Genomic DNA, 19,787 nt, shown 5'->3' with positions numbered 1-19,787 from the left:
CGAAAAAGATGGCAGAAGGGTTTGTTCTACAGGTGGGAGAACGTTACTTTGGAACTCTCCCCCACATTTAAAAAGAAAACACCTCCCTGCAAGTATAAATTGAGCACAGTGGGCAAAGGACTGTGCTCAGACCTTTCTCCTTAATGTGCTAGTTTTGAGTGTGCAGGGAGTCTGTAATACAAAGGAGCATTCAAAATGGTGACTCCCCTCTCAGGAGTCTTGTTAAAGAGAGTTGTGCTGTTTATTTTACTGTTTCATTTTATTGCATCCTGTAGAACACGTTTCTGGTCAGGTAAGTCATGACTAGGCTTTCCCCCCCTCCCCCCCATTATTCATGCCCATTATTCTTACACAGGCTTAAGGATGGGTGGAGGGGAGAGATCCAGCGTGCAAGAGAATAGGGAACGAGTTAAATGGTATGTGTGTGTCTGTCTCCCTTTGCCCTGCAGCCAGACTGCTGGAAAACAAGTTATCTCCTTCAGGATCTTTTTCAACTTGTCTCATATGGGTGAATACAAATGTCTGCCTCCAAAGTTGGAATTTGCCATTTAGCAAGCCAGTTGTCTGTCTTTTTCCTCTACTACCCTACACACAAACACCTCCCTCCCTCCCTGGGTCTAAATCTTCCAGGCTGTGCATATGCCATGATTCTACACAAAGCACAAAATACAGCAGTGGGCATAAAACTCAGTTTCCTACTTTAATTTTTAAAAATAAATTTCTAGTCCTTGTGGCTGCAAAGCTGTGATTGCAAGTGTGTTGCCAGCAGCCGTTGTGAATACTCAACAGCCAGAAAAGTAGTTGGATTAGATTTGTCAGTTTTCAGTTACTGGAGGCTTGGCTTCTGTGTTCTTCCTTGCCTTTCCTCCCTTGACTGTGATAAGTGAATACAATTTGTGAAAATAGTTTTTAAAAATGGAAGAATCAGCACAAGAAGGTCAAGTCTGCAAATCTGCTTTCCTTGCAGAATCTGTATAGGGCAAAGGGATTTTTTTTTAAGTAGCCTTTTTAAAAGTGGTGTTTACTAACACAGACCAGGCTATCTGCTTCTCCAAAAGGATAGCAGGGCAACATTCTACCCGTTGCTGAATTTTTTAGTTACCGAGAACCACTAAAAGTAGAGAATCCCATATCTGGCACACAAGTCATCCCGCCCAGTCATCTTGGTTCTCATGTTTCCAGTCCTGTTGAGCTGGCAAAATGAATGGGCAGCATGGAATTTTTTCCAGAGCTGACCAGACCTTAATATCCAGCTAATTTGTGCAATATAAGGTGATGGAGACAAGGATGGATAATTTGTTAGATCATATAGCATTTATATAATGCTTCAGAGAGTCCACAGTGCTCTGGGCACATTTATTTAGGGTTTCTGAGGCCAGTTATTAACCCCATTACTGCCAAAGGAGGCAGTGGCTTCATCCACTTACCCACAGGGTAAATTTTGCAGCTTGGAATGGAGGTGCCTTTGGCTGGTGCCCTTACCACCACTCTTATACTGGTTTTGCTGTGTGTGTTTCCCCTAACGCAAAATCGGCATTGATTTCCTAAATGTGTCATTGCCTTCCCTCCCAGCTCCTTGACTCACCCACTTGTTCCCAAGCCAGTGAGGATTCCTTTATTTAGACCCAAGTGGTAACCCAAAGTGGCTTAACAGCATCAAATTCCCCTCCTCCATTTTATCTTCGCAAAAATCCTGTTAGGTAGGCTAGCTGGAGAGAGAGAGTGTGTGTGACTGCCCAAGGTTCCCCCAGCAAGCTTTCATGGCAGAGGAAGGATTTGAGCCTGGGTCTCCCAGATCCTAGTCCAGCATTCTGACTCCTGATGGCCACTCTCTTCTTGTTCCAGGCAAAAGCAGAAGCAAACTAAACCTTCTGGATGAGGAGAGCCTCAGCCGGAGCACTGGGGTCTGACCTCCCGGTGGCTGCTGTCGATCTGCAGGGGGATGGGCTTGGGTGGATCTCCTGGCTTGCACCCCTTCGTCCCACGAACATCTCGGCTGGTGCCTGCATCCTCGACTCTGGGGAAACTGGACGTCTTTTGCAGCCAAGTGGGCTGCGAGCCCCTTTGGGTGGCGGCTTCTGGTGCTTTGACCTGGCTGCGCACAGGATTTCCCGCCCCTCCTTTTTTTTTAACAGAACTTGACTGGTGGTTGAGCTCAGCAGGGTCTCCATTGACAGCAGCAACAGCCAGCCTGTGCCTATAGACTCAGCTGCTTCTCCAGGAGCCTGTACGAGTTGGGAGGGGGTGTGGCGGCTAAGAATCCCTACCAGGAATATATCCCTGCCAGTATTGATGCCCCTTCCCTTGCAACAAATCTCTCCCATGGCCTCATGCACGTGCCCCCCACTTTGTCGCACACAGTGGCAAGTTGCACTGGCAGCCTGGAGCAGGGGAGGGGGCAGTTTTGGAGTCCCTCCACATCCCATCTTGGCTCTGCAGCTGCTGTCTGGGAGGCAGCTTGTGCTGAACTCATGCTGGGCCCTCCTTAGGCATGGCTGATGAGAGCCCCAAGTTTGTCCTGTGTCTGCTGTGAGAACATGCATTACATGGAGCTGGTGTCCAGCTGCTCTGCCAAGTTGGCATTATCCATGGTTGGATGTTTCTTTAGGGACCTACTTCTCCTACCTTCCTGGGCCATTGATGTCACCTGCATTGCTGGTCTTCTGTGTGCCAGGTCTCCCCACGTCTGGCCATCCTTGCTCCGGGCCAGATATGGCATCACCCAATCTTGTTTCCCACTCCCACTTTGTCCAAATTGTGCCAAAGTCCACAATCTCTGCAGCCACACTGCAATCCTGAAATTCAGCTTGCCAACTGTGCCTCCACCCTTTCCCAGGTCCCTGATTCCCAAGGGCTGCCTGTGCCAACTAGGGGAGTGCTGCCTTTCTGCAAAGGAACCCCTGCTTCCCAGGGATGGACTCTCTCACTCTCTCTTCCCCTCCTCTCCCCATCCCTCCCCTCCCTCCCTTTCCCCTGTAACACAACCTAGGCTTTAACTGTGCCCTGGGCACCAGCAACGACAGCAAAGGCAAACTGTGACTGCTTCACAGTGGACTTTATCAAATTTTGAGGTGCAGCCCCCCACAAACCCCCTCCTGCCTTTCCATGCAAACTATTTGGGGGTGCTGTCCTGATTTAGGCATCCAGTGCACTGGCCCTCTTGTCTCAACCCCTGCTTGCCAAAGCATGATGAAGTTCTGCAGCATTTTGTGGACATTTGCCCAAGAAGGCCCACTGAGGAAGTCTTAACCGGGTACTGCATCTCCTATGGCTGCTCCTGATTCCTTCCTGTCTGTGTGCTTAGAAGAGCAGCTGCTGTTTGGTTTTCTTTGGACTCATCCTCTGCCTCAGTCATCAGGTTCAGGCCCAAGAGGCATTCTTAGATGACTTGGTTTGCCCTTGTCCGTAGGGAGGCCTCCACTCCAGCATTGGCAGAGAGACTGGCTTTTTTTTCCTAGTTGCTACTAACAGTATTTTTCCCAGAGTTCCTATTTTTTAAAGGAAATAACAAGACAAGAGGAGCAAGGGAGAGGAGGAGGGCGGGATTCCTCACTCTTCTTTTCTCTCTCTTCCACAATGACAGTTGACCTCTAAAAGCAATGTATAATTTCAGGTAAATTATTGGGTACCTGCCTTTATGTTGTAGTTTTTTCCCCATAAGGACTGTACCTTCAAATGGAATAGTCTAATCTTTAAACGTGTCTATTTAAAAGTCATTGGTCTGCAGGGGAGTAACGGTTTCATCAATACGATAAAATGTATTTCTCCCACTTTGGTGCCCCGGTGAAGGTCTTCTGGAAGAGGATTTAAAACTTACTGTCTTGCTCCTCCAGTTGTATGTGACTCTCAAGAGGAGCACTGGGGTGTTTCTCAACAAAGCCAGTGAGTATTACCGTGGCACTGTCCTTGCCCACTGTGTGGGGAACGCAGCTGAGAGCCAGTCACATCTCCTTATCCTGCCAAGTCACTGCCTTTGGTTGGTAGGAGTCAAGCCAATCCTTGGCTGTTTCCACAGAGATGTTCTGCTCCACTTTGGCTTCTTTTCAGTAGCCTTATTTATTTCCCAGAACATCCACATGTCTTCACCCCCTGTTTGTCTGGTTTCCATGTTTTTCCCCACGGTGCTGCAGTCTTTTCACAAACCTGGTTTGGTACAATCATTTTGGAAAGAACCCTGTCAAAATAATGCTGAAAGCCATGTGGACAGGAAGGTGCAAGCTTTGCCATATCAGCACCATTCTCCTTACATCTGCCCACCCCCACAGCTTGGGCTTTTCTTCATCTTAAAAAAAAAAAAGGTAATTGACAGATCACTATAGCACAATAACATTTTAACAATCTAGTACTACAATTTATACATTTCCCCTTATAACTCCACAACAAAAAGGTCTAGAGACTTTAAAAAAATGAAAACTGGAAACTAATAGATTGTGGCAACAGTTCTAATGCTATAGTGACAACTATTACTGTTTTTAAAAAGCCCTCTGTTGGCTGGGAGGAATAGCAGCCAAGGTGATCTGAGGTAAGGGAAGTGTGTAGAAAACTTCCAAGCGGATGTTCCACTGCCGCTACAAATGGCTCTGTATTTCCTGCAGCAACAAGAACTATGTGGAGAATTGTCCTTGTGTGGAAGCAGGCCTTTAGGACCATGCACAATTATGTTTTAAGGCCTAGTTTGCACATGTGTGCACCTCACTTTGTTCCTCTGCACTGGATGATTGGCAGCCGGTTGTATGAATGGCTTCTTTGGAAAGCATTGCGTTTGATACGAAAGCATGGCATTTTAGTTGTGATGGCTTAATCAAATACGCATGGAAACCTCCTTCTGAGCAGGTGACTGTATATACCTGCTTTCTCCGTCAGCTCAGCTAACTCCATTGACTTTCCGCGGAAACTGTGCACATGAGGTTCCAGTTTCAGGCTGTTCCTTTTCTCTAGGCTTAAGTGGGGTTGATGCCACAGCAGCACAAGAGAAAGGTGCCCTCAGAAGCAGCACTCTGCTGAGACACAAATCGCAACAGCCTTCCCTTCACGTGCCTTCCAAAGAGGCCTTAACATCATTTTATTTGCCAGAGAGGAAACACATCACAACAGCTGATCATTGCCAAAAGCTGCCTTATGAGTCACGAGGGTTTCAGCAGTCCCCAGCCACCTCCATTCTGGCCCTCGGCCACCCCAACGTTGTCTGGCATGGCCTATCTCAGGCAGCATGCCCTGTGAGGGGTGGGGGCAGAGAATGGAAGGGTGGGCTGCGTCGTGCACTGAGTGGGAGCCAGCTGCATGGCAACACATCTCGAGGCTGGCTCCACTCCACGGACTGAGTCGGTCACTCTTCCAGCATGGTAACATGTTGCTTGCACATCACCACTTGATCAGTAATTCTTAAAAAGTGGAGACAAGTGCAGTGTGTGATGCATTTATGATTGAAGATTGACTTGGAAGAGGTGAAATTTTGCACCCCTTTGCAAAGATCTGTTCAAGTAATTTCTTCCCCACCCAAGCCGCATTTTTTTCTGCAAAGTGGGCAGGGTGGAGAGGTTTTTCATTCATTCATTCTCCAGAGTTCAGTATGACCCATGTGCCAGACAGAAAGGCCAGGGCAAGCCACATTGGTTGTCGTCAAGACACTCGAGGCAATGCCTATCCAGCTCTGGGGCTCTTTCACTGGGTTTTTCTGGAAAAGTTAGGAGGTTATCAGGTATACAATACATGAAACCAGTTTCATGCGCAAGTTGTCCATGGACTAAGTCAGGGAGCTGCTCTGCATGCTCCAGACACATTGACTGTTAGGTAAGGTAGCAAGAAAATGGCAGGATGGCCAGCGGGCCTGCTTTCCACTGACCAAATAACATCCTTTGCAAATAATGTTGGCTGGGGGGTATCTTGGCCTGGCCAGCAGCATCAAGATCCCACTTTGCCAGCATGGAAGGAATGAGAGGATCGTGAGCAGACGCGTGGCACCACAGCAGTGGCTGGGAATGGCAAAGGGCATGGCTGCTGCCACCACAAGAGCTGACGCCAAAGAGGTAATGTCATCATATGGCAGGCTCTGGTGCAGGGATTCCTACAAGGGAAGAGTCCTAATAGTTAGCAAAGGAAGGACCTGCTTCTCTTGCGCTTTGCAACTGAGACCCCAGAGAGATGACCCTCGTTCTAGTGTGCAGAAAGCAGGCTCAGGCCTAACTGTGGCTCAGCTTGCTTCATCCACCTCTTCTTGCCTGCCTTTTGCAAGGTACCTCATTTGGCCCTCAACCACTGAACCCGGGAGGGCCGCACTAGGAAACACCTGCAATTTTGTAAAGAACAGGAGGATGTGAAGCTCAAAGGCCTTGGGATCTGTGCAAAGCTGAAGCAGAGACTTCGCCTTTTTCCCAGGCTGTAGGGCGGCTTTCTGCCCCATGCAGATGCACTGGGGCAAGCCAAGCCCCTATTGAGAGGTACTTCTCCAATCCGCTTTGGCAACTGCTAAAGGAAATGCTGCACTCTGCAGTTTCATTGACACTGAGTTGCTTAGGAAATGCCTAAGGCTTACTCTGCATCCATCTTAAGGACGTAGCTTTTGCTGCTGTCCTCCTTGGCTTGAGCACACCTGCCTTCACCAAGAGATGGGGAGGATTCATTTTACCAATGGAAGGGGCTGTACCCCCACCCAGAAGCACCTAGGATTCAAGTGTAATCTCTCTCGTGCCTTAGTTTCCCTCATGCAACCATGTCTTCTCTGTGACATCCAGCAGCAGCATTAAGATGGACACCAAGACTGCCCAGCACTGCTGTCCTGGTGCACTCCCAGGTGAAGGAAAGTCTCTTGAGGTCTGTGTTATAGATATTTTCCAAAGGACTCTCTTCTCCCTTCCATCTCAGCCTGAGAATATAAACAAGGACTGTAGACTTCACTGGAACTGGAGTTGTGAAGAGACAGCCGTCCTGCCCAAAGCACCAGCTTGGCATGCAAAGTGGCCAAACCTAGTGGGGGGGTGTGTGGATGCCAGCTTCTGGAGCCAGCATCCCCCCACTGAAGCCCTTCCACACTCATCAGTTCCTGGCAGAGGGATGCTGCCGGTCAGCACACGCCTGCAGTGTTTCCCGTATGCCTGTCTGCCAGTCCTTCACCAGGTCCACCGGAGTCTCTGCCGCCTGCCACAACAAACACCAAGGGGAGACAGCTTCATCATTTGCATTGGAGGCTAGAAAACATGCTACCCTTTCCTACCACTTTCCCCTCTTTGGATGGGAGTGGATTTGGGGTAGGTCAGAATTCTGACCTTTGTGATGGCCCAGGCCCACAGCTGGGAAGCTGCTCCATGCGTGAGGTGCAGTCCACAGTGGTCTGCCAGCAGGAATTGACCTACTTCTCACAGCGGGGGGTGAGGGGTGGGAGAACCCTGTGTCTGAGCTGTAACACTTCACACTGGAGGTGAGACCTCATCTGATGGAATGCTTCTCTTTATTGGATAAATCCCTTTATGTACAAAACTTGTCAAGTGAAACCAACTCTTCTGATATGCCAGTTTACTACATGCAGTGAATTTGGCTGAGTATTGGTCATATGAGATCTACTTGTCATTTGAAGTGGTACCTCCCAGATACGTTTACCCCCTCACTGAGGACTATTAGTGGCCCAGGAGTCACCAAATGCGTCAACAATGGTGTTGGGGCAACCAGACTTTACAATCCACCCTTCTGTGCATGAGTTCTGTGCACGTGCCCACAAAAGCTTTGTGCCATTCTCCACCCCCCACACACACACTGCGTTGGAAAGGCATCAAAGAGCGCCTTCTGGACCCGGCCCAGTCCTCACCTCATTCTGGATGTTGAGGTTGGCGCCATACAGCAGTAGCGTCTTCACCGCCTTGAAACGTCCCAGCCGGACTGCGTCATGAATGGGTGTGTCTCCTTCCTGCCAGGGGAGGGGACTGTGAACTTGGGCTTGCCGACAAATGGTCTGCATCAGTAGCCATTGAATTGGGGCAGGGATGGCTCACCTGTAGAAACTTTCAGCTTGGATGCAGTGAGTCCCAAGCTGAATCCTGTAGCTAAAAAAAAAATCTAGGCCGGCTGGAAAAGACCTGTGCTCAAGACCTTCGCCAGCTCCTGCCCATTGACACAGATAGCTCTGGACTAAATGGCCAAGCAGTACTAGTAGAATTGGAGAATCCAAATTCTGAAGCTTAGATGCATTATGCATTTTTATATCATTTATTTTATTTCCAGAATAGCGAGGAATCCTATTCTCCCATTTTGACAGGTTTTGCAATGGCAGCCTCTTCACAGGTCCATACCTAGTAAATGGGTATTTTGTATGGGTACAGGTCAATGTTCCCTCTAAGCTGCAGACTTGTGAGCAAAAATTCTACTTTGTGAGCTACCAGTATTAAAGTTGCGAGCTGCTGCATAAATTATTGTTCTCTGGGGTCATCCTTCCTGAACTAAGAGAAAAATGTGAGAGCTGGAAGCTAAAAATCTGTGAGCTAGCTCATGCTAACTCAGCTTAGAGGGAACCCTGGTACAGGTCTATATGTCTGTGGTTCCTCTAGCCCAACAGCCTGTTTCCCAAAGTGGCTGACCAGGTGCACCCAGGAAGCCCACATGCAGGGCCTGAAAGGCACCAGCTGGCCTTCAGAGAACAAGGCCTCTGAAGGGGAAGGTTCTGCTCCATTATCGCAGCCAACAAGCACTCCATGAATGTGTCCAGCCTGTTTTCAAAGCTATCTGAAGCGAGCGGCTAAATCTCAAAGCAGCGAGTCCCCCAAGTTAATAATGCATTGTGTAAAGAAGCACTTTCTTCTCTTGGCCTCGAATGCATCACCCATCAGTTTCACTAGGTGGATTCTACTATTGAAGGAGGAGGAGGGGAAGAAATCTCTGTGCCCCCATCCTCCACACCATGCCTAATCTTACAAAATTTTATCATGTTCCCCTTTCAAATATATTCTGTAGTAAAGTAGGGAGCAACCCTCTCTTGTGTTTGGCCCTGCTGCAGTGGATCTCCCTAAAAGAGCAAGCTGCGTGATGAAGCAAAAGCGGACTAGCCTGAGACCTGGCTCTCAGTCGTCCCAGAGGTGGCCCAGTCTGACTGTGTGGCCCTTTCCCCAGCTGCTTCTGCAGGAGCCTGGTGGCCATAGCATCAGCATTTTACCTTGTCTTGTGCATTGATGTTCGCCCCACAGGCAATGAGATGCTCCGCGCAGTCAGAGTGCCCTGTCCGGACAGCCACGTGCAGTGGGGTGCTCCAGAGCTTTTGGGCAAAGAGAACCACTTTTAACGCCATGCCACAGCTTACTGGGCAAACTGCCCGGGGCTAGAGCTATTTCAGGCAGGAAAGGTGCACTTGGGCCAACACCTCTAACCTTGTCCCTTGTAGAGATCTTGGCTCCCCTGCTGATCAGGCGCTTGAGGATCTCCAGGTGTCCCCCACGGCAGGCCCAGAGCACAGGGGTTGCATCGAGCTAGTGAAAGCAAAGCAGACACTTAACATTGGGCAGGTAGAAATCTCTGACAAAGGAATCAGGCCCTTGTGGCACACATGGACAAGAGCTGGAGACACTGTGGACCTGGTCGTGGGGTGGCCGGGTCTCTGCAACTGGCTGCCTCTCTTTGGGTGGGAAGAGCATTTTCAAAATTATCTTCCACTTGCAGTCTGCTCTACCACTTCATTCTGGTGCATCTATAGCCCAGACTTTTCCTGACTACCTTGCTGCAGAGTATATGGAGCCCTTCATTTTCAGATGAACTCTTTTGAGAATACATAGTATGGACTTAAGTGGAAGGCAGGTGCAGAGAGGCCAGGGCAGTGCTTCAAAATCTTAGTGGGACAGAAGGCCCTGCTTTGGTACTTGGGGCTAGAAAGAGGAATGCTGGGCATCAGGGGAGCCTCACCATATCTCTTGGTTCCAGTTTGGCCCCGGCTTCCAGTAGTTTCTCTACGATCTCTGCATGGCCTCGAAGGCAGGCCCGATGCAGGGCAGTGCATTTGAACTGCAACGTGGACAGAGGTGGAGAATATTGGTTTGAGTCACCTGTACCACACATATCTTCCCATATTCCCACCCCCAGAGCTGATAGGTGTGCCCTTCCCAAGGAGTTCACGCAATATAGCCCATCAGATGAAACACAGAATATCTGTAGCATCCTTTAATAACCATTCCCTTAAAGCAGAATGACACCTTACTGGTGCAAATGCAGCTTCCCAAACCCATTATTGCCATGGTAGCATGAAAGCAGAGCTATTGCAGCTGGGGGGTATTTGTAGGGGAGAATTGCTGGTCAGGGGTGGGAGGCTGATTCCCTTCTCACCCATCAGGTCTTTCCTACAAACTCTCCTCTGCAAGGCATTCCCCTGCCTGGCTTATTTCCAGCTTTTTACACAGCAGAGAAAATGCGTGGAAGATTTTCAGAATGAGTTGCCAGGGAGAATTGGTTGGGGGGGGGGGGAGGACTGGGAAAGGGTTAGCCAAGTTTGTCTTCTAGTGCCTACAACTCCCATCAGTCCCAGCCAGCATGGCCAATGGCTGGGGCTGATGGGAGTTGTAGGCAAAAAAAAACATCTGGAGAACTACCGTTGGCCACCCTTGGTTGACCTGGCCTGGATAGCCCAAGCTATCTCGATTTCATCAGATCTCAGATGCTGAACAGAGTCTGCTGCAGCTAACAACTGGATGGGAGACCACTAAGGGCACTGAGGGTTGCTATGCTGAAGCAAACAATAGCAAACCACTTCTGTTTGTCTCGCCTTGAAAATGCTACAAGGTCACCATAAGTCAGTTGTGAGCTGATGGCACTTTCTACCACCAAGTATGGCAGGCAAGGACATGGGGAGAAATTGTAAGCAGGGTTTTTCCTCCCAGAAAAGTGCTGTTAGGTGAACTGCACTCATAGTCACTGAATCCATTACACTTTGATGTATGTCAGTCATCATTAGAACTTGCAAGTTGAAGAGCGGGGGGGGGGGGTGTCCTTGCAACTTTTCTTTGTGTTCATAAATGAGATCACACAGAATACTAGGATTCTGAAAGATCTATGTCCTAGTTCATCCATGCAAGGAGATTTGGCGACAGATATGTGATGATAAAATAGAGTTAGAAGATGATATTTTGCACTGCTTCCATGCATTAAGAGAACCTTGCTGAACCCTGACCCGGATAGCCCAGGCAAGCCCAATTTCATCAGATCTTGGAAACTAAACAGGGTCAACTGCAGTTAGTACTTGGATGGGAGACCTCCTTGAAATGCCCAATCAGGAAGACAGAGGCAAGCTATAGTCAGCCACATCTCTAACTATCCTCCAGAGAGATAGTAGAGAGCAGTCACCTGAGGCCAACATGATTTCCAGGTGCAGAAACAAACAAATATGCAAAAAATACCAAAGAGAGAGAGAAGAACACTTCACTGGAAACAAACTAAAACAACAATACAAAAAAAATTTGGGTAGCTAAACTTCCCCCCCACCCCCCCAGCACTGTGCACTGGTTTTATTTGCATGTTTTAGAAGGAAGTCCATTCAAAACTGGAGCTCCCAGCTGCAGTCCACCCTACCACCTCAGGGCTTTGTCACCTCATTCTCCTGCATGTGAACCCTAGTTTAACTATGCTCTCCCTTCTGTTTCAGCTGTTCTCGTTTTTTACATATTGGAATCTTGGCAATACTTCTAATGGTCAGCAGGTGGCGCGTGGCAACTATATACACTTCGCCGCAGCTCATTCCTGAAGCACAGAAAAGGAAGCCTCTTTGAGAGACATTTGGGGAAACCAGCAGCTCCGATCTAGGTTTGGGTATTAGACTAGACCAGACCAGTGGTTGGCTGGCTAACCACAGGGAACCCTATGTGAGACAGTGGGGTATTAAGTACACTGATTATTTGAGAAACATAAAGAAAAAAGGTGAGGGTATAAATATTTGAATAAAACCATTCGCAGGAAAGGGCTGCTGTATAAGCCCCATTGAAATTAACTGGAACTGCACATCTTTCGATGGGGCTTGCTGCACAGTGGCATTTCCCAGCAGGCTGGGCCCCACATTATTGAATAGCAAGGAGAATGACATTTGCATGTTGTTCGTCAAGTGCAAAAATGTCTCTGGCAAGCTTTGTCCTCGTTTCCTTCATCTGTATGCCATTCTCTGCTAAGGCTGCTGGGTTTCACTTATCTAAGCTTTGCCTCCTTGCTGCAATTACTCCTTCCTTTTATATAAGTGCTTGCCAGTGGGCTTAATTAGCATCATCACTTCTTTAGCTTCCAAAGAGATTGGTGCTCCTAAGGGGCCCAGTACCTTGTCATGAGCGTTGGGGTCCCCTCCGTCTGCCAGATATTTGTCAATCACAGGAATCCGGTTTTCCAAGGCTGCTTGCAGAAACTGTTCTGAGTTCACAGGTTCTGTCTAGAAAGAGGAGGTACAGAATGACTAGGGCTGCCAGATCCGACTCAAGAAATATCTGGGGACTTTGGGGTGGAGCTAGAAGCAAGGTTGTGACAAGCATGATTGAACTCCAATGGGAGTTCTGGCCATCACATTTAAAGGGACTCCACACCTTTTAAACGCCATCCCTCCTTTTGGAAATAATTGATAGGGGCACCTTCTTTCTGAGCTAGCAGAATTGGAACGCCTGTTCCAATCTTTTTGAAATGGGGGTGTTTTGAGGAGAGGCACCAGATTCTATGCTGAAAATTTGGTGCTTCTAACTCAAAAAACAGCTCCCCCACCTAAGAGCCCCAGATATCCATGGATCAGTTCTCCATTATACCCTACAGGAATCGATCTCCATAGGTATAATGGAGTGCCCAGCAGACATTTCCCTCTCCACTCCCCGTTTTCTGATAATGCTAATGTGGGAAGAGAGTTTCCAAATTGAAAGATCCCCTGCCCCCAACTGGGGAAACCCTAAGAATGACCATGCCTGGCATCTTTGTGAAGATGCCCAGAAAAGCCCTCTCACTCTGCCGCTGCCCCCACCATTCATCCAAGGGTTGAGGAAGGGCTACTCACAATCACTTCTGGCTCCCGTTCCTTGGGGTGGACCACAATCTTCCGTTTCTTCTTGTTTTTGCGTAGTTTGATAATGGTTTCCAAGTCCTGCAAGCTCTCAAGCTTCAGTCTGGAGTTATTGAGTGTCTCAAGCTGGCAACAAATTTTTTGAAAAAGTGAGGCCTGCAGACAAGCGATGTCTCACTTGGGGAACTAAAAGGGTCATGGCATTTCAGTGCCAGAGGCAGAAATCCAAAGGACACTTTCTCCTTCATGCTTTTTAAAAACAAACCTTTTTCTCCTCTGTGGGGGAGAACTTATAACATTGTTCTTCCTCCATGTTATCCTCACAACAACCCTGTGAGGCTGAGGCTGAGGCTGTGGCTCAAGGTCACCCAGCAAGTGTCCAGGGCAAACTGGGCAGGATTTGAACCTGGTTTGTCAGAACCTACTCCAGTATTCTAGCCACTGGACTGCACTTGCCATCCTCAGACCCCATCCTCTTAGGCAGCTCCCATTCCTTTCAGGGGAGAGAATGCCAGAAACCTTCCTAGTGGATCATGCCCCACTCCAGTTCTGCCTCTTCAATGGTATACAAGCCCTGGGGCTTTTTTTGAGCAGGAACACAAAGGAATGCAGTTTTAGCTGGCTTGGCACCAGGGGTGTGGCCTAATATGCAAATGAGTTCCTGCTGGGCGGGCTTTTCTACCAAAAAACCCCTGACAAGGCCCATCTCCTCAGCTTAGCTCCCTTACTTTGCCTCATCACTGGATGGCCCATCTCAAGTCTGTGATGTGGCAAGTAAATGACCATCCGACAGAAAGACCTCATGGGGTTAGATAGAGGGGCTAGGCAAAATGTAGACCAAAGACCAGCAGGCCATCCCTGGGCAATTTGGGAGTGGACCAATGACTGCCTGGTGGTTGGGGTGCTTCTTGGAAATATGGTCCTGGTTAGACCTTGAGTTGACCTGATCCAGCAAGGCATTTCTGGTGATCTAAATTAAGAAGTGTGATAAGGATCGCTTTTACCATTAACTATTAACCGATTCCTTGGCAATGTAAGTTTAGAAGACAATAGATCCTACCTAGACCTTTCAAATAAAGTCTAAAGTGTTGTCCTACAAGACTGTCGCCCTTCACCCTGCCCTACAGCACAACAAGGTGAACTTTCTCCCAGCTCCCACAATGCACCCCCACTCACCTTTCTTCTCCTCTCATCTTCCACCTTCTGCTTCTCCTTGCTGACAGCTTCCCACACACCAACTGGGCCTGGCTGCCAAGTTTCCGGCTCTTTGGCTGCATTTTTGGAGAGTGTCTCGAAACCTCGCCCTTTCCCCTCATATCGTTCATCACTTACCTGGGGAAACAAGCAAAGCTTGAGGTCATGGGGGCTGATGGGATCACAGAGCACATTATGAGAAAGGAAGTCTGGGACGAGGTTCTGGGCTTGCCTTAACACAACAGAACTGATTTGAGGAGTACCGAAATTTGGGTGCCTGAGGCATAAAAGTGCATTTGGGACTTCAACTGGCAGATTATGAACCAAAATCGGGTCACACCCTGATCTGAGCAGAGCGCCACGTAAGTGACACCACCAAACAAACATTTTTCTCCCCTTTTGTTCTTGATATTGAGAATGCAAAAAAGAAGGAATGGAGGCAGAAATAAGAGAGCCACCAAAGAGGACAAGGAGGAAACAAACAGAAGGTAAAAGGCAGAGAGGAAAAAGGGAAACTGACTTGGGTGGGCAGGTTTAGATTAAAGGTGGGTCCAGGATCCCAAATAACTGACGGCTCTCAAAATAGCTTGTTTCCAATCCAGGGTGAGTAGGCTTATCCCTGCTAGATCTGCACAAAGCTGACCCAGCTCAGTAACACGCATATGTTTTTTCAGTAATGTCTTTATAGCCAGGGTGGCCAACAGTAGCTCTCCAGATTTTTTTTGCCTACAACTCCCATCAGCCCCAGCCAGCATGGCCAAAGGCTGGGGCTGATGGGAGTTGTAGGCAAAAAAACATCTGGAGAGCTACCGTTGGCCACCCCTGCCTTATAGGATAAAGAATTAGGATCCCCACCCCCACCCCACACACACACTGCAAACCCTGAGGGGATTTTTTTTAAGTAAGGTTTTTTCAAACCTCCTGGTTCTAAGAAATCTGGCATGCTAGGAAAGAAACTTCAAAGCTAGCCTTCTCCTCAATGTGCTGGGATGGAGCAGTTGAACACACAACTGCCTGCATTCCAAATGGTTGTAGCATGTGCTTTCCTAACGGTGGTGATCATCTCTTTCAATTTATACCATGTGGAGGAAATCAGAAAGAAATATAATGTAACCACATGCCTGAGTAGAACAAGTGACTGGTACTCCTCTGTCTGGGAGGATGGGCGTGCAGCAGTCACAACTGCACACACACAACTCTCACCTCCCTGTATTACAGGGCCTCGGTGAAGTTTTAACCCTTCTCCTGACCGGCTCTGAATTATGGCTTTTCTTCTAAGTTTGTTTTGTTGTTTTTTTAATGTAAAATGAATTATTTTTGGTACCTTTCATGGCCAATCTTTCTGCTGCCTTTTACAATTTCTTGCTATTGATGTTTTTTGTGTGATTCTTTGTAAACTGCTTTGGATGTTCCTTTAAAAAAATGTGTCTAGAAATCAAGTAAATAGTAAAGATACTAATAATACAATGCTCTCTTGAGTTCAACACTCAGCCGTGATGTGCCCAAAGAAGCAGGTGCAGACTTCATCTGAATTAGTGAAGCTAAGCTACCTTGAACTCTTCAGTAGCCTGTGAGAGAGACCAGTTTATTTCCTGTTCTGCCCTGAATTGATCCTTTCCTGAAGTCAGCCAGTCCCCAGCTGAAGAGTGTTCCTTTCTTGCTGACCCAACCCGAGCGGCCACAAAGTGTGAAAAGTGTCAGCTTCTTCAACGGAGCTCGCAGCATTCCACCCATGCCTCCGGCTGCTGTGAATCCCCAGGGCCTGATGAAACCAGCCTCTATTTATATGGATATGTACACAGTACTGGCTGAGGAATAAACAGCACGGGGATGAGATGTCATTCCTCATGGCCGGCAAGGGCAAAACAGCATTGTCATCAACAGGGTCGGTGCGAGACATTGTGGTGCCTCCGGATATTCGAGGGCAGCGGAAAATCTCCACAAGCTAATGAACGGAGGGGCTAAAGCCTAGGGGGCGTGCCCCTGAACTACTTTGATCTTGCACAACCCCCCAAGCGATTGTGTAAGATAACTTCTCCACAGAGTGTTGTGCAAACCTGTCCATCTGCCCCCCCCCTTCCTGCCACTCTTAATGGTACTTAAACATAAACACCCACAACCTGAGGGAAGCAGTCACATGTTTCGGTGCTTGAATCCAAAAATCAACATGGTGGCCTTGCCTCTGAAAGGCGTTCTTTTCACATTCCAAAATCTAAGCCACTAGGCTGCCTTGGAACTGAATATTGCTGGAGTAATGAGATCACTTCACCCTAGACCAAGTATGAAAGGAACGTACTCTTTTGCCTGGACAATTTAGGTGTCACCCAAGATGCGGCCAACCTGCCTCCTTCCTTCTTAGGTTAACCTGCTACCAGGAGCCAAATCCCATGAGGCCTTGGGCCACCAGCATGAGGCAGGCCGAGGCTTCAGCCTGATGTAACTGCCAAAATAAAAGCGACTGGTACATTGCCCAACCCTCTCGCACAGGTGCTTGTGTTAGATTTGCTGGCACAATTAAAATCCTGAGGGTGGGGGGAACCTTATATAAACACCAACAAGGAATTCCGGGGGTTTCAGCCACACATCCCATCTTGGGTTATTCAGTTTCAGAACTTTTCCCTTTATGGAGCTATGAAGTCCACCCAGAGATGATATCAAGTCCAACAGAGATAACTATCATATAGGGTCAATTGTAAATTCCTTGACAGTGAGGGTGATTCTAGGATTGGGGGGGAACTTCCAGGAGAGGCAAACCGGAAGAAGCATATTTCACTGGAATTCTCTCCAACTACCCCTCCCCTTCCTGGGTACCAGTGTTCTCTCTAAGCTGTGTTAGTGTGAACTAGTTCACAGTTTGTTGGGCTCTGGCTCACATATTTTTGTCTTAGCTTGGGAAAATTTCCCCAGAGCACACTAACTTATGCAGTAGCCAAATTGCTTGCTTACAACTTTAATGCCAGTAGCTCACAAAACAGAATTTTTGCTCACAAAACTCCAAAGATTAGAGGGGGTATTGCTGGGTACCCTATGCAAACTGTTGGATTGGTGAGCCATTTAGTAGTCTTGGGATCCCTGCAAATGGCCAATGTTCTAGTACTGGCCCTGGCCTCTGATCTTCCCAGCCAGGGAGGAGATGTGGCTCAGTGCTAAGGTCCCAGGTTCAATTCCCAGCATCTCCAGTTCAAAAGATCAAGTAGCGAGTGATGGGGAAGACCTCTGCCTGAGTCCATGTAGCGGTGCCTCCAGTCAGAGGAGACCTTGATGACTTTGTCAGAGCAGTGGTCTGACTCAACAGAAGGCAACTTCATGGGTTCATGGGTCCCCAAGTTTACCAGCTGTCCTTCTGCTCACTACAACTAAAAGGTCTTCAAGCAGCCACACAAAGCAAGACCCCATTATAAGAACACATAATATTATTAAGGCTATAATATCAGTCAAGTAAATTTTTTAAATTCTGATACAGACTAAAAAGGTGTCCCCTACTTAATGGGGCAGCACTTAAAAAAAAAAAACTATTGCTAATACAAGTACTTATAAAAACTGGAGTGAACCAGAAGTGGGGTGCATGCTGTCTTCTTTCAAGCACCAGCATGGAATCCCTCTTTCTTTGATGAGAGATCTGCTGTGACTCACATCTGCCTTTTCTAAAACCAAAATATTCTTCTGGTTTCAATGATTGTTTTATTCATATGCAAATTTAATGAATTCCTAGATTGACTGAACATCACATGATTAATCCACTGAGAGTTCTTTGACTGAGTGACAACTTTGATTTTTTAAATTCAAAGAAATAAAATTAGAGAAAAGCTGGAACCTTAAAAAAGAGGGGGGAAACAGGTGAGAATAATCAGCTATGGACCAGAATGTGAGTGATTAAAAACTTTCTGAAGGGCAGCAAAACTAGGCTGACCAAAAAGCAAGATGGACTCAGAACTCTAAAACCACAGGGGCCATAAAAGTGGCCTATTTCTGGGCTTTCTGATGAAATCTTGGCTCTCCTCAAAAGGGCAACTGAGCTTAGCCAGGTTGTGCTATGGACACATTTCCAAAGTAGAACAGCAAAAGCACTGAACATGGCAACTCAAGTAGAAACTGGGCTTTCTAATCTCAATTTCAATGTTAAAAAAAAGTTTCCAACCTTTATGGCTGAGGTAGCCTTGACAGGCAGACAGCAATGCCTGCTGAAATATCAGAGGAATAATGGCATAAGATTGGGTTGTTATGGGGCTTCCGTTTCCTTGCCTCTTCCACAGTAAGTAAGGCTAGCATTATTTGTAGAAAATAAAATAAACAATGCAAATCTGCTCAGTTGACTTCATACAAAGCACAGAATGCAGCTTTTATCAGGACAGCACAGACTTTGGATTGCCTGAGTTCTATGTTTTAATTCTTTACAGACAGTCCTGATCTTAGCTTCTATGAAGGTATAAAGAGGCCATTTCTCTATTTGTACCAGTAGATTTGCATCAGGCAGATGTGCTCCTATGGGAAGCAATCCAGTGTGCTCTCTGCTGTACCACAAAACCAGCCCCCAAACCCATCTGCATTGGAGAGAGAACCAGGTGAAGTACTCACACCATGGGGGCTATGCCTGCAATGAGAGATTGCAAAGGAATGGGTTTTCGCATGCTAAAGATGCAGTCCTTGTTTCACCCTGACACAAAAGTGGAGAAAAATCACTTTTGTTCTCTGTAGTGTGGCTGAACATGCAAGCTGATTAATGGGCCATTCCCCAGCACCAGTAAAACGTCCAACCAATTGTTTCCATCCCTTTGCATATGCTGAAACAAACAGACTACCCAGGGAAATCACAACCAATGTTCACTCTAAGCTGCAGAGTCGTGAGCAAAAATTCTACTTTGTGAGCTACTGGCATTAAAGTTGTGAGCTATTGCATAAATTAGTGTGCTCTGGGGTCATCCTTCCTGAGCTAAGACAAAAAGGTGTGAGATGGAGGCTAAAATCTGTGAGCTAGCTCACACTAACTCGGTTTACAGGGAACACTGGCCACAACCATTCATCACAAAGGATGCCTGGGTGTGGATATGTGTGGAAGAATGGGACTGGAGCAGCTGGACTGGTTCCCAAGCTAGGAGTGGATTCAGACAACCCTGGGTCCATATTGGTGTCAGTTTGTCCTGGGTGGATAAGACTGCGAACGTACAACAAAAGACTGTTATTCTACATGGCCTTCCCCCTCCCTCCCTCCAGTTATTCTTTAATTTATCTTGAGTCTCACAGAGAAAGGAGAGCTATAAATAAAGCAAATAAAACAGTATCTGGCCCTGATGAGCAAGTCTTTAAATCTTGCTGAGAATCTTCATTCTGAGTCATATTCCTTCTCCCTCAAATTGTTCTGCTGTACATTCCTGTATTCTTATTCCTCATGACAAATGCAAGTTACCCATACAAATCAAACCCACGGCCAAGGGAGGTCAAAGGCCCCCAACTCACAATATCAATTTATATAAGGTTGCCCCCTTCACCCCCTTCCAGCCTCTTACCAACTGCTGAATGCTGAAGATCTCCATGGTCCCCCCTAATCCAGAGTCACAACGCTCACTCCCCCTCAGCTGGTCTGGGTAGGTCTTTTTATCACCATCCTGTC

The 19,787-nt window shown here is 47.5% G+C and overlaps 2 protein-coding genes across 3 annotated transcripts in view; one reads left to right on the top strand and one right to left on the bottom strand.

Annotated features, from left to right (window-relative positions):
- The window catches only part of CNNM3 (cyclin and CBS domain divalent metal cation transport mediator 3), a 33,787-nt gene extending 30,063 nt beyond the window's left edge, over nt 1-3,724 (top strand). For both annotated transcript variants that reach the window (XR_009556081.1, XM_060251839.1), the window contains one exon: nt 1,846-3,724. Coding sequence is in view for 1 of the 2 variants with exons in the window: in XM_060251839.1 (XP_060107822.1) it covers nt 1,846-1,910 (65 nt within the window). In the remaining variant the exon portion in view is untranslated. The remainder of the gene's footprint in view (nt 1-1,845) is intronic.
- A 1,814-nt stretch (nt 3,725-5,538) lies between these two features.
- On the bottom strand, nt 5,539-19,772 carry ANKRD23 (ankyrin repeat domain 23). Its single transcript, XM_060251842.1, has 9 exons — nt 19,684-19,772; nt 14,162-14,317; nt 12,980-13,111; nt 12,266-12,373; nt 9,877-9,975; nt 9,348-9,446; nt 9,137-9,235; nt 7,799-7,897; nt 5,539-7,134 (listed from the first exon to the last, which is right to left on the bottom strand). Exons 1-9 carry the CDS (start codon nt 19,708-19,710, stop codon nt 7,033-7,035), a joined length of 921 nt encoding a protein of 306 aa, XP_060107825.1. The 5' UTR covers nt 19,711-19,772; the 3' UTR covers nt 5,539-7,032.
- Nucleotides 19,773-19,787: the final 15 nt, after the last annotated feature.

Source organism: Heteronotia binoei, chromosome 12 (genome assembly GCF_032191835.1).
Source record: "Heteronotia binoei isolate CCM8104 ecotype False Entrance Well chromosome 12, APGP_CSIRO_Hbin_v1, whole genome shotgun sequence".
Lineage (NCBI taxonomy): Eukaryota > Metazoa > Chordata > Lepidosauria > Squamata > Gekkonidae > Heteronotia > Heteronotia binoei.
This window is presented reverse-complemented; position numbering and strand designations above follow the sequence as displayed.